Source organism: Grammomys surdaster, unplaced genomic scaffold (assembly GCF_004785775.1).
Source record: "Grammomys surdaster isolate TR1022 unplaced genomic scaffold, NIH_TR_1.0 126028, whole genome shotgun sequence".
NCBI classification, from domain to species: domain Eukaryota; kingdom Metazoa; phylum Chordata; class Mammalia; order Rodentia; family Muridae; genus Grammomys; species Grammomys surdaster.
The window spans coordinates 3,997,564-4,011,032 of record NW_021620841.1 but is presented as its reverse complement, the minus strand read 5'-3'; the positions used below and the strand labels follow the sequence as shown (position 1 = coordinate 4,011,032).

Genomic DNA, 13,469 nt, shown 5'->3' with positions numbered 1-13,469 from the left:
CTCTAATTGTGCTGTCTTGTGGGTTCTCAGTGGGAGAGGATGAGCGCTACAGAGACTTTATGTGTCAGGGTGGGGTATACTCTAGGAGGGTGTCCACCTTCTCAGAGGAGAAGTGGGTGGGAGGTGAGGGGAGGGACTGTGTGGGGAGACTGAGAGGAGAAGGGGAGAATAATCGGATGTAAAGAGAATAAATAAATTAATTAATTAATGGGCAGGGGATAGCTGAATATGTGCCTGGAGAGAAGCCAGTAAGTACCTTATTCTATGACTCCTGACTGTGGTCCCGCTTGAGTTCCTGTGTTGACTTTTCTTTGTGATGGGCTGTGGTCAGCATGTGCAAGCCAAATAAACCTTTCCTCCCTCACTATCAAAATGATGGTGAGCAAACTGTGATCAAAACAACGCACTATGAAGATTTAAATGTGGCACAGGTAATTCCTCAAACTGTTTAAAGTATCTTTCAGAAGAACAAATAAATATGGGACAAGAATTAAAGATACCATAGAATGTCTAGGTTAATAGCATCTGAGGAATGTGACTTTCACTATTATATACTGTTAGTATACTATTAGTGAGGTCAAGAATGCTTCTCTCTCTCTCTCTCTCTTTCTCTCTCTCTCCTCACCCATCTCTCTATCCTCTCTATCTTCCTATCTATCTATCTATCTATCTATCTATCTATCTATCTATCTACTTACTTAGCTACCTTATATTTATTCATTTATTTGTTTCATTTTGTTATCAAGTCTGTGATGTGTTCACTGATGTAAGATAGTGTATGTCTATCGATCTATATTCTCTTTGGGTGTATGAGTGAACACAACATGTTTCTTTGCCTGTGGGACTATCTCCTAAGTGACACTCATTTGTCCACAGCTGTGGTGTGCCAGAAGGGCATGCTGTACCACCACTGTTCCTCATTCTGCCTCCGTTCCTGCACCTCTCTCTCCTCCCCTGAGCAGTGCAAAGACGACTGTGCTGAAGGATGTAACTGTCCCGAAGGGAAATTCTATGAAGACACTCTTAACTTTTGTGTGCCCATGTAAGTCACAGAGGGGGCTTGACAATAGCCAGATGGTATCTGCTTTTCTTTTGATAGGCCAAATGACTTATGCTCTTGGTGTGTGTGTGTGTGTGTGTGTGTGTGTGTGTCCTCCAGTGGAAGAGTTAGAGAAAGGACTAAAGGAACTGAAGGGGATTGTAACCCCATAAGAAGAACAACAATATCAACTAACCGGATGCCCCAGAGCTCCCAGAGACTAAACTACCAACAAAAGAGTACACATGGATAGACCCATGACTTCAGCTACATATGTAGCAAAGGATGGGCTTATCTGATATCAATGGGAGGGGGGTCTTTGGTCCTATGGAGACTTGATGCAATATATATATACATGTATATTTGCTTTATTTGCTTTGACTTAATGATATGGTGAGCTACTCACAGAAAGCCACAAAAAGCAGGAAAGACTCTACTAATTAACCCTGAAGTTTATTCCTATTTGATTTTTCCACACCCTAATCACAGACAAGGTCTATATTTTCCTATCATACAAGTGGTAGAATTGTATTCTCTGGCCTCACTTAGAAAGTTCTTAGCCCTCACAGGAAGTGAAGACTTTTGTTTTTTACATAGGGTTAAAATATACAGCAAATGTGTTTTTCTGAAGGCCATTCTGTGACTTTTAATGGGACTAAACAGTCTAGAAGTTATTTTGGCAGTCCTAATCTGTAGCTACTATGTCTAGTTAGTTGTCTGTTGTTTGTACAACATAGCTTTGTGCAGTCTCATAGAATAGTGGAAGTCTACAGTGGTCAATTGCAGAGCAGAGTCAACTGTCATTTTGTTTGTGTTGGAAAAATATATATCTTATTTTATTTACTTCACCTTTTCTCTTGTAGATATCACTGCCGCTGTCATTATAGGGGGAGCATTTATCAGCCAGGGGAGCTCATCCCAACACCCTCAGGCTTATGGTAGGTGAGCCTGGGGACCCCAATGGAAGAGCTAGTGAAAGGACTGAAGGAGTTAAAGGGAATTGTAACCCCATTAGAAAAATAATATCAACTAACCGGACACTTGGGAGCTCCCAAAGACTAAACTACCAACCAAAGAGTATACACGGATGGACCCATGGCTCCAGCTACATATGTAGCAGAGGATAGCCTTATCTGGCATCAATGGGAGGGGAGACCCTTGGTCCTGTGAAGGCTTGATGACCCAGAGTAAGGGGATGCTAGAAGGGTGAGACTGGAGTTGGTGGGTAGGGGAGAACCCTCTTAGAGGCAAAGGGGAGGGAAGACGGGATGGGAGGTTTTGCGGAGGGGAGACTGGGAAGGGGGACAACATTTAAAATGTAAATAGATAAATAAATTAAATAACCAATTAAAATATACATATTTTAAATATATATAATCACATTAGAATATAGAATGTCTGAGACATGTACTGGTGGTTTCATAATAGATTTCTAAATTTAATTGTCATGAGGTGAAACAAAATCCTTTTAAAATAAACTTTTGTTAGTAGATGTTAAGAATAGGGTAGGCATTCAAACTACATCTCCAGGTCTTATAGCTTCATGGCTCATCTACATGGCTCAAGAAATAATTCTGGAGTAGGTCTGAACAATAAGACACATGGGAGTCACTTATCTTCTTATGATGTTTATCAAGTGGTGTCCAACAACACTGTCAGGATACCATTCACTCTAGTTCTGGTCTGTCTGCTAAAAATGCAGTCACATCCACATAGTACCCATTTATCCACATCCATCTCCCAGGACCCTCCTTCTAGTTGCACTACAGATGCTCACAGCGGATCCCCATGTGTAGATAATGACAACCAGGACTGCATGGTTTCTACTGACCTGGCATTGTTCTGCGCATGCTGTAAGCATTATTATTTAAGCACTCATGAGTATAACTGCAAGAGCTAGGTCCTGCCGTCTTATTCCAATTTATACAGGAGCAGAATGAGGCACATGTAGTTAAGCAACCTGATAATGGTGTGGGATTTATGCCCAGACCCCTGGCTTGGCAATGCTTGCTTGGTTGCAGACCTTGCTTCACAGTTCATTTTGAATCAACAGCAAACTATCATTCACACTCAACTTGCCTTTATAACTAATTCCATCTTTTCCCCACCACCCCCTGATTAAGACACAAAGAAACTGTTGCATCTTTTCCTGTGTAGAATATACTACTATCTACAGCTTCCCAAGCCAGAATTCTGAGAATAATTCTGACTTTTCCTTATGCTCAACACACCCATAAACCCTTGATTTAACTTGGCTTTGTTTTCTTCGTGTAGGAGAAATCCATTCTTCTCTTCCCTGCCCCTTTCTAAAAAATTGTCTTTGTTTTACATTGCTATAACAAAACACCAGAAGCTGGCCACTTTATAAAGGTTTACTTAGCTCATATAGTAGCCTAAGAGTGTTGGGTCCACAGGGAACAGAGAGTCAAGGAAGCCAAATCTTCTTATAATAATTCACCCTTGTAAACTGTTCAGTTCTGAGAGACTAATAATGATTCACTTCAGGTAATAAGCATATTCATCCTTTTTAGAAGTGATGACCAAACCACTTTGTGCCTTAAGCTGCACCTCTTAAAGTCTCACCTTCCGGCAGCATCACTGTGGGGACAATCCTTAACATGAGTTTGGGACTGAAGAAACCATAGTAAAACAATGGCACACTAGTCTCCTCGTCTGTAGTCTCCTTCCAAGTGTTGGAAGAGCCTTTTTTTTAAAAAAAAAATCAATATCCTTAAAATATTTTTTTTTAATTTAGTAAAATAAAACCATCCCTACTTAGTGGCAAAATAAAAATATTTAGCACAATGACCTTATTTGGACCCCTGTCAAATGTCCCCAACCCAGAAGTATCATATGTAGAGCTGGCCGTCTCATTTCCTTTATGACTTATGTTGGCAGTATGGGCCAGCACACCTCTGAGTGACATTCTGAAGCTTAGGGAGGCATGTGCATGGTTTTCCTGTGATCTGCCTCTTGATATGTTGGTTTCTTCATTTTGCGAACATAGAACGCATGGTCTGCTCTGAAGCTGAAGGGAAATCTGTGCCAGGGTTTCCAAGGGTCTGGTGTGTGTGTGTGTGTGTGTGTGTTCATTGTGTTATACTATTAAGGAGTTTCCAGGTTCATGTGTCTCTACGTTGTTTCCCTCTTCATGGTACAGTGACTGAATTCATTTTCAGTCATGCTGCCAGGATGGTTGTCCTGAGGTTCAAGCTGACTTCTGTGATTAAAGCCTTTGATAGTTCAGCCTCAGAGCAGGGGCTGGCTTTACCTCCATTTGCCCACCTTATCTCCTGGCACCTGATTAAGCAGAGCAATATTCTGTCTTGTAGTTTATATATTTCCATAGAGCACAGGAATCTTTCTGATCCAAGTCATAACCTTCATCCATTCTTTAGAATAGCTCAGGATTTATTCCCTCTGACCACGCAAATGTCAGTTAGGAACAGATTTTAAATAGGTTTTTAAATGTTGTTTTTAGATTGTAGATGTATTTCTGTGTTGAGTGTGTCATGTTGTATAAATTAATTGTATATTTTCCTCTGTTACTAGAATATAAGCATCTGGGTCAGGCTATTAGCCATATCGTGGAGCTTTTAATCCTCTTGTCGCTCACAAGGCCCTTTACATGGAGGTGTTTGATAAAATACATCAAAATTAGATAGCTGTCTTAGAGCTGGACTGAAGGGAATAATTTATTTGTATAAAACTCAAGATCTAGGTCTATAAATTAACTATTTCTTTAATTCTAGCCAGTGTTCAAATGGGACTGTGAAGTGTGATGAGCCAGCAACACCCTCTACTGGTGAGTTCCAGATAAATGTTTTCCCGGGTAGTGTGCATCTCGAACTGCCTCATACTCTTCAGAGACTTTTGCAAGCCTCCTAACCCAAGCACCGGCACATAGTAGTAGCATGCAGTCAGAACTGTGTTCCAATGATTCCAATGATTTTTCACATCACAAATTACACTATTCGCAGGACAGTGGGAAGTAAGTATATAAGGTTGCTTAGAAACATCAATGGCCAGTCAGGCATGTAGCTTTTATATTGTCTACTTCAGTGCCACCTCAGGTACCTGAACGACTTTAGGGTTATAACCCAGATACTAGTTGTAATATAGTCATGGATCAGAAAGCAGAAAATTCTATCCTAGACCAACACTTCTCAGCTTCTAATATCCACACAATGAACTGGTGATCTTGTTAAGACATAGGTCCTGATTTTGAATGAGAAAAAACGCCAGAGATTATGAATGTCTACCAATGGCCAAGGTAATGTCAGTACTTGTAGGTTCAGGGATGTGTCTAGGAAACTAGGTTCTAGGATTACTTGCAACAAATGGAAAAAATAGCATAGAACAAGAGTATGGTGGCCCTCTCCTGTAATCTAGCACCGAGGAAGCAGAGGTTAGGCAATCCAGATTTCGAGGACAGAGCAGCCATGCATAGTTAGAAGCAAACCTGGCTTATGTAAGACTCTGTTATAAAAATGGAAACTAAAAACAAAGATTTATAAAATATATCCATTGCTATTTCTTAGACTGTAACTTTCCATTGGAGTATGTAACCTGAAGATTTACAAATTAGAGGACTGTATAAATCTGGATTTTTGTCAGATAAATAACTTATGGACAAATGACAACTCTTGATTTCCATTCTGTTAGATAGGGATATTAGGGTTCGGTTACTTATTTGAATGTACATCACTATAAATCAGCTTCGAGCCGAGCATAGTGACAAGTATCTATCTATACTTCTCGTTAAAGAGGCTAACCCAGAAGCAGGAATTGCTGGCCAACCTGAGCTTGATAGTAAGACCCTCTCCCTTAAAACACAAAACAAAACAATAAAATGCTCTTTGAATTACACTTTCTAGATTTACTTTGTCAGAATTTAGGTCAGCCTGGGGCTTCTCTACAGGACATCTTATTGGGCCTCAAAACTAACACAATAGCTACTTCACTATGCCCCTCTTAAAGCTCACAGTTAAAGCAGAGATTACTAGGTAGCCTGCTTTCTCAATTGAGTCCTCACAAATCTATTCTTGGGGTTCCGTGCAAGTGTCTTATTTGGTTCCTCACAGCCCCAAAACCTTCTGGGAAACAAGTACCCCACCCCACCTCTGGTCACGCCTCGTAACAGGTGTCTCTGTAGTACTCTGTACAGTGCAACAAAGATTGATGAACAAAATGACTCAGAGGCAAGGCAAGATCAAGAAGCAACATGTATTTATTATGGCTTTGTAAATGTCTAAATATGTATTGTAGCTTTCAGTCCTTAATTGATGTGTTTGAATTAATCAACATACCATGCATTTTTTGTTGCTCTTGTTGACTTCAAGAAACTATATGCTAGTTATTTAGTGAATTGCGGGGGAAGGTGGCTAAGGTTTTCAGGTTTGAAACAGCTTTTGGGAATTTTGAGATGGAACAGACTCTGACTGGGCCATGCCGCTAAGCTCCTAAACTCGAGGATCAGAGAATGAGAGCTTTCTTTCACTAGAGTGATGATCTGGTCAATGGGTTTTGTTCAGATGATTTGTACGCGTAATTTGTATTTGTATTTGTTCTGGGGCAAATACAAAGTTAAAGCCATGTCATCCATGTTTATATCTGAAGTCCACGCCTGCCCAGAAGGGAAGGAATATTTTGACTGCAGGTTTCCTGACCCTGAATTACCAGCTGGTGGCATAAACTGTGAGACCACGTGTGCAAACCTGGCCATGAACTTCACCTGTGCCCCATCCTCGCCTTGCATCAGCGGCTGCGTTTGTGCAGCAGGGTGAGTTCCCTTTACTTGATAGTACAATCATTCATGATTTAAAGGAAAATTAAAGTCTCTTAAAGGTGTGCTAGGGCCACCTAGATAATGTTAAGTGGTTAATAGAGCTTGCCCGTTAGCTTAATGACTTGAAATAGATCTCTCAAATCTACAGAAAGGTGGAAAGAGATAGTTGATAATATCGAGTTGTCCTCTGAAATTCATTTCATGGTACTCATAGGCCCATGTATGCACCCCCTCCTCTTACACACACACACACACACACACACACACACACACACATACACACACACACACACACACACACACACATACACAGAAATAATTTAAAAATACTCTTTACTAAGAATAGCCAAAATCATTGTTGTGAACAGTGGTTAGTTAACTTTGAGTTGGTACTAGCAGACTGTTGTAACTATTTTGCTAGGCTAGGCTAATTTAACAGTGCAATATAACTAGAGTCATGCACCACATTGAAGAAAGAACACAGTTTAAGGAAAAGTTGGGATTTCTCCAAAATATCAAATATATATATATACATATATATATAAAAAATTATACATTATATATAATTTTATTTTTTATTTTAATAAACATATAACTATATATGTGTTTATCATCATATATATACATATATGTATAGATGTATATATATTCTATTGCTGCAAGAATTGTCATTGACACTAATTTGTAATAGTTAGGCCAACCACTTTAATTACAAATGTTATAGGTTACTATATTGATGCTAAATAGGGGGCAGTACTTTTAGTGGGAATTCTGACTTTATTCACATCAGAGTTCAAATTTCAGCTCTGCCACTGTTAACTAAATGATTTTCCCCCATATATTCTTCTCAATCCCCAACTAGATAGGCATTATATGATATGTAAGATGTTGTAAGACTAATAAGTGTGTGTGTGTGTGTGTGTGTGTGTGTGTGTGTGTGGCATAGAGTGTATACAATATATTTGAATAACAATTTAATTTCAGGCTATCTCCTCTTTATATATTTCACTCAGTTGTAAAAATAGCATATACCTGGACAGATAAAGAATATGGAGACTCTTAGCTTCCGTGTAGACACACATATATTCAGTTCTCCCTGTTCTTGGTTGTCTAATGATGAATAGAGGAGAGAGAAGGGGGAGGGGAGGGGAAGGAGGAGGGAGGGAGGGAGGGAGGGAAGGAGGGAGGGAGGGAGAGACAGAGAGAGAGTGAGCCATCTCAGGTAAATAGGCCACTCATTCTTCCTCAATGAACAAGTCCCACAAAGACATTCCCAGGATCAACTCATAAAAAGCAAGGGCATAGGAGGGAGGTCTTGTGGTTTATCTCCCAGGAGAATCTCCTTTGTCTAAATGGCTCCAAAGAGCCAAGTATCTTGGAATGGTATCAATCTGCTCAGAAGAGAAGGGCATATGAGGGAGAGAAAGAAGGTCACAGTAGACAAGAGCACACACACAAGGGGAAAAAGAAAAGTTTGGTGGAAATCAGGCCATAAAATGAATGAGCAAGGAAAACAATTTGTCCAAATGACAAGGGAAAGAAAATATTTGTTGTGGTCAAATAATTAAAACCTGCAACATTGCTTGATTTTTTTGATTGTGACCGTACATGGCCAATTAAATCCGTGTCTAAATTTTATTTCGGATAGAGTGCTTGCTGCTGTTTATTATCTATAATCATTAATTTTTGGTTCAAGCCTGACATTTATTTCCTGATTGAACCTTGTTAAAAAATGTGAGAAGTACCACGATTCCTTCCTAAACTGCATTGAAGTAGACAGAGCTAAAATCTACTGAGATCCTTCTGATTGTTTTGGGAAAAATTTGCAAAGAAACATCTAGTAAAATGTCGATGATGGTGATCTCAAGTTATCATCTCTTCGTTGTGACCTTTCCTGGCTCATGTTGAGGCAATACCTCATTATATAATGTATTTTTTCCAGAGATTCTTACAGAGCCAGAGTCTATAAAAGGTCTATATGGATCTAGTTTAGAAACCACTACACTAGAATAATGCAAAGTAGAGGAAAAGACAATATAAATGCCTTCAAATATTGGTCATCCTTATTAAATAAACTTGGAAGCAAGTTTCAAATGACTGTAGTGGTATTTGTTTCATGGATGGCTGAGTATATCACAGCACACCAGTTACATTGTAGGTATCCAGTTACTGTTTATTGCATGATCCTTCCCTGACAACAAAACAGATACAAAAAGACCATGTCTTCCTTCTCCTTCTGGGTTTTCATTAGGTATGAAAAACCTATCAGCTATCCACTAACATTCAAAACAACACAATAATAAAAAGGAATGGGAAATACTTTGTACATTTTCATTTAAATACATCTAAATCAAACCATCATCATTTAAAATCTTAGCACTGAGAAACAAGCTTGTTTGCTAATTCTTTAGCAGAAAACATCATTTATTCATTTATTTCATTATTTACTGTATCCCTAGGGACGATCAGACAATGCAGACTTCCATGGCAGCAAACAGTGATGGTCAGGACATCTACTTTCTATTCAGATGTGCTCTTTCTAGAACAACTATTAGAAATGTACTCTTCTGTTTTATATTTCTGGTGCCATATAACAAAAGGTTAAGTCATATCTGATCATGTGCCTGGCATTTAGTTAATCCTGGGATACACCAGGACCATGTGGGGATAAGAAGGAAAACCAGATTCATCCTTCAATGTAAAAGACAGTGTTGAATATTAAAATTATTATAGAGTACAAGTCCATCTGACACTTACAGGTTTTCTAACCATGTTTTCTTCTTCACTTGGAAGAATGGCAGAGCACAAAGGAAAATGCTATGTTCCTGAAAGCTGTCCCTGCATCTGGAAAGACTGGGAGTATGTCTCAGGGGAAGTCATCTCTACACCTTGTTACACCTGGTAACAACAGACATTTATTCCACAGAAGTTTTCCTCAGCAATTGTATTAATATAAACTGTTATACTGCCGTGACTTGACATGTGTGACTAGCAAAAGTGAATCAGAATCAAGCTTGTATATTGGAGCTGCAGGCCTTTGGGGATTGAATGGCTCCTTTCTACGAGGGGACCATGGCATTTAAAATGCATCTTTACTAGCCTAGGAGAGAAGTATGAAGTATGACAATTTGGCAACCTAATAGAAATACCACAAACTTAGAAAAAATGCTAAGTGTTCTAAAGAGAGAGGTTTATTCAACACATATTTGACTGTTTGGAAGTCAGTAAGCACAGCGCCACAAAAATAGTTATGTCTTGCTAAAGTTTCCTTAAAATATGCACAAATATTCTAAAATTTTGATGATAGTATCCACGAAGCTTAAACTGTCTAAAAGGTTTATGCTCTCTGGGAGCTTGTAGGCCTACTCTCACTTCTCATTCTGTTATCTATTTTCTGTGTGTCCCAGATTTAATTTTGGTGTCTAGTACTATAAATGTAGATGCATGACAAATGTGTCAATGTAATAGGCATTCTGAGAATGAACTGGCAATATCTATAAGGATTCTTGACTCCGAATGCTTCTGAGTACACATTTAGGCTACTAGAAAATGCTAGTGTTGTAGTAATGACTGTCAGTTAGGATCACTGGATACTCTTTCAGAGGACCCTAGTTTGATTTCCAGTGTCAGGGAATCCAATCCTTCCTTCTGGCTGTCAGAGGTGCTATGCACACACATACTATACAGAAATACAGATAGCCAAAAATACCCATATACATTAAATAAAAATAAAAATTCTAATTAGAACCCAATTGCTCCATAAAATAACTTGTTATATTTTTTTATTAGTGTTTGTCGACGGGGAATGTTCAATTGCACGTATTATCCATGTCCTGCAGTGTGCACAGTATATGGGGACCGGCATTATCATTCCTTTGATGGGTTGGAATATGACTATATCAGCGATTGCCAGGTGTTTTTAATCAAGGTTAGTCACAATTACTAGCTTTTTGTTTGACCTTTCATAAAGATAATGTGAAGCACAACATGTTGTTGATGGCATATCATATTAGTATGTACCATTATTAAAACTTACGAATATTACAGTCATTTTGAATTTATTTGTTTAGCTTTAAACTCATTTTAAGTTCTCTTACTGATAAGGAATAGACTCTTTAACTCCATACCTTTTTCCTTGTCTGCAAACTAAAAGTAATGATTACACCTAGCTCCAATGGTAGGAAGGGCTTGATTACACAATAATTTCTCATTAAATAGAAATTATTTTAATTATTATTATTGGTATGAAGTATACCTATAACATATTAAGTCCTATATTTTATTTTTATGAATTTAGAATCAATAGATATTCCTTTTGCTTTTAGATACAATTTTGCTATTTTGATGGTATCCCTTGGTGAATTCCTGGATTTGTATATGTTTAGAAAATCTTAAAATTTCTCATATGTGTAAAAATGTGTGGATAATCTATATGTATGGTTTGTATACCATTGATTCCAGAATTAAATTTCTAAATGGAAAGGAATGTGGTTATTCCAATAGAGTCACACAAGAACAATAAAATAAACACACCCCCAATAGTTAAGCAGGTGATTAATCTATTTTTTTGTATATAGTTTTTATGTCACATCATGTTTACATGTGATTCTGTTTTATAAGCCTGTCTTAAGAAAGTAGAGTATAAGGTCTATTTTGAATAGATCTCCAAAATTAAAGATTGATGATCTTTAATGAAGCTTTTCCTTCTATATTAAAGAAACGAAGCTCTCTATGAGTCCTTGTTTCACAAGTATCATAATTTCTAAGTATCATTGAATTACCATCTGTAAAGGGAGCCATTGTTTATGAATGATTTTAAGTTTCCTATAGAGAAATAGTAATGAATTTGATGTCATATAATTATGGCATTTACCAAGTATATTTTTATATTTTTAAATTATCTTTTTTTATATTTTAAAGTTCATACACGTGTGCTGCATTTACACAATTTCTACTTTGCCCTCTTACTCCAAACTCTTCTCCTGTCCCCCTAACTCTTTCTTAAATCTATGAGCTTTTCTTTAATTAGTGTCTTATACTTATATACACATATATACACCTGCATATACATACACACATATGTATACAAGTACAGCTTGCTGAGTTTGGTTAATATTATTTATGTGTTTATGTATTTAGGGATAATCCTAGTGGCTGGAGAGTGGATTAGCGATCACCTCCCTATATAAAACTGATTCTCCCTTTCACAAGGGCCATTAATTATCTATAGATCTTTATCTAGGAGTAGAACCTAATGAGATTTACACTATCCACAGTGTACTTCAGCTAGATTGTTAAGCTTGTTTAGGTGACCGCGTCTTTGAGAAGCTCACGTGTGCAGCAATTCTGTCGTGTGCAGAAGACACTATAACACAGCAGACATCTTGGTCCTCTGGCTCTTACAACCTTTCCACTTCTTCTACAATGATTCCTGACTTTTAGGTATATGTGTTGTGTTGTCGACCTATTGGTTGAGGCTGGACAACCCACGGCCAGTTTTTCTTTGCAGTTTGATCATTTATGGCTTTCTGTCTGCTGCAAAAGGAACTTCTTTAATGAGGGATGGGAGCTATGCTTATTTGTAGGCATAAGGATATATATTTAGAATGGAGCTAGACATTCCATTGTTTTAGGAAAGTGGTAGTAACGTGATCTCCCATAGATTTCATGATTTCATTAGACACTGTTAGTCGGCAAACTTTACAGGACTAGCCATGAATCCCCATCTATTTATTGGGCTTTAAGTCCAGGTTACCCAATATTTACCCCCAAGCTGTTGGTTACTTCCAAGATATACGTGCCACTATTGCATCCTTGGGATAGAGTTTACATTTGGGTACAACTATTGGTTGTTTTTTTCCCTTGATAATTTACACACCATCTTTAGGTACTATGTGTGCTGGCTAATTTTATGTCAACTTGACACAGGCTAGAGTCATCAAAGAGGAGGGAGCCCAGATTGATAAAATACCTCCATAATATCTGGCTGTAGGCAAGCCGGTAGGGCATTTTCTTAATTAGTGATTTATTGGGGAGAGCTCAGCCATTTGTGGGTGATGCCACCCTTGGGCTGGTGGTCCTGGGTTCTATAAAAAAAGCAGGCTGAGTAAGGCAAGATGAGCCAGCCAATAAGTAGACTCCTCTGTGGCCTCTCCATTGGCTCCTGCATCCAGGTTCTTGCCCTGTTTGAGTTCTGGTCCTCACTTCCTTCAAGTGATGAAGTGTTGTGGAAGCTTAAGCCAAGCAAATTCTTTCCCCCTCAAATTATTTTTGCTTGTGGTCTTTCAATGCGGCAATAAAAATCCTAACTAAGTCACTAAGAGGGAGGAAAATTCCAGGTTATTCCCAACTCAGTGCTTCAAGTCCTTTGTCTGAAGTGTGTGGCGTCTTAAGTAATGGGGTCTCAACTCCAAGTTCTGGGAGGTAACCAAGGGCAACATCAATCACCTTGATTATTTTGGGACTCTTTGGACTGCTCTGACCAACTCATCTCAAACACCCTTTGTATTGTATGTCCTCCTTCCCTCACGGTCTGTACTGGCCTTTTGTTCACTCTTCATCTATCTTTCACATCCCGCCTTCATAGCACAAGTGCCCTATTAGTTCATTTCTCTCCCTATTGCCATGGTTTCCTCTCCTCTC

At 38.4% G+C, this 13,469-nt stretch overlaps 1 protein-coding gene across 1 annotated transcript in view; it reads left to right on the top strand.

The window, feature by feature from the left end:
* The window catches only part of Otogl (otogelin like), a 143,043-nt gene that overhangs the window by 47,919 nt on the left and 81,655 nt on the right, over positions 1 to 13,469 (top strand). The window contains exons 20-25 of the mRNA XM_028754595.1: positions 877 to 1,042; positions 1,903 to 1,977; positions 4,792 to 4,844; positions 6,659 to 6,821; positions 9,621 to 9,728; positions 10,617 to 10,755. Of these exons, the coding sequence (XP_028610428.1) occupies positions 877 to 1,042; positions 1,903 to 1,977; positions 4,792 to 4,844; positions 6,659 to 6,821; positions 9,621 to 9,728; positions 10,617 to 10,755 (704 nt within the window). The remainder of the gene's footprint in view (positions 1 to 876; positions 1,043 to 1,902; positions 1,978 to 4,791; positions 4,845 to 6,658; positions 6,822 to 9,620; positions 9,729 to 10,616; positions 10,756 to 13,469) is intronic.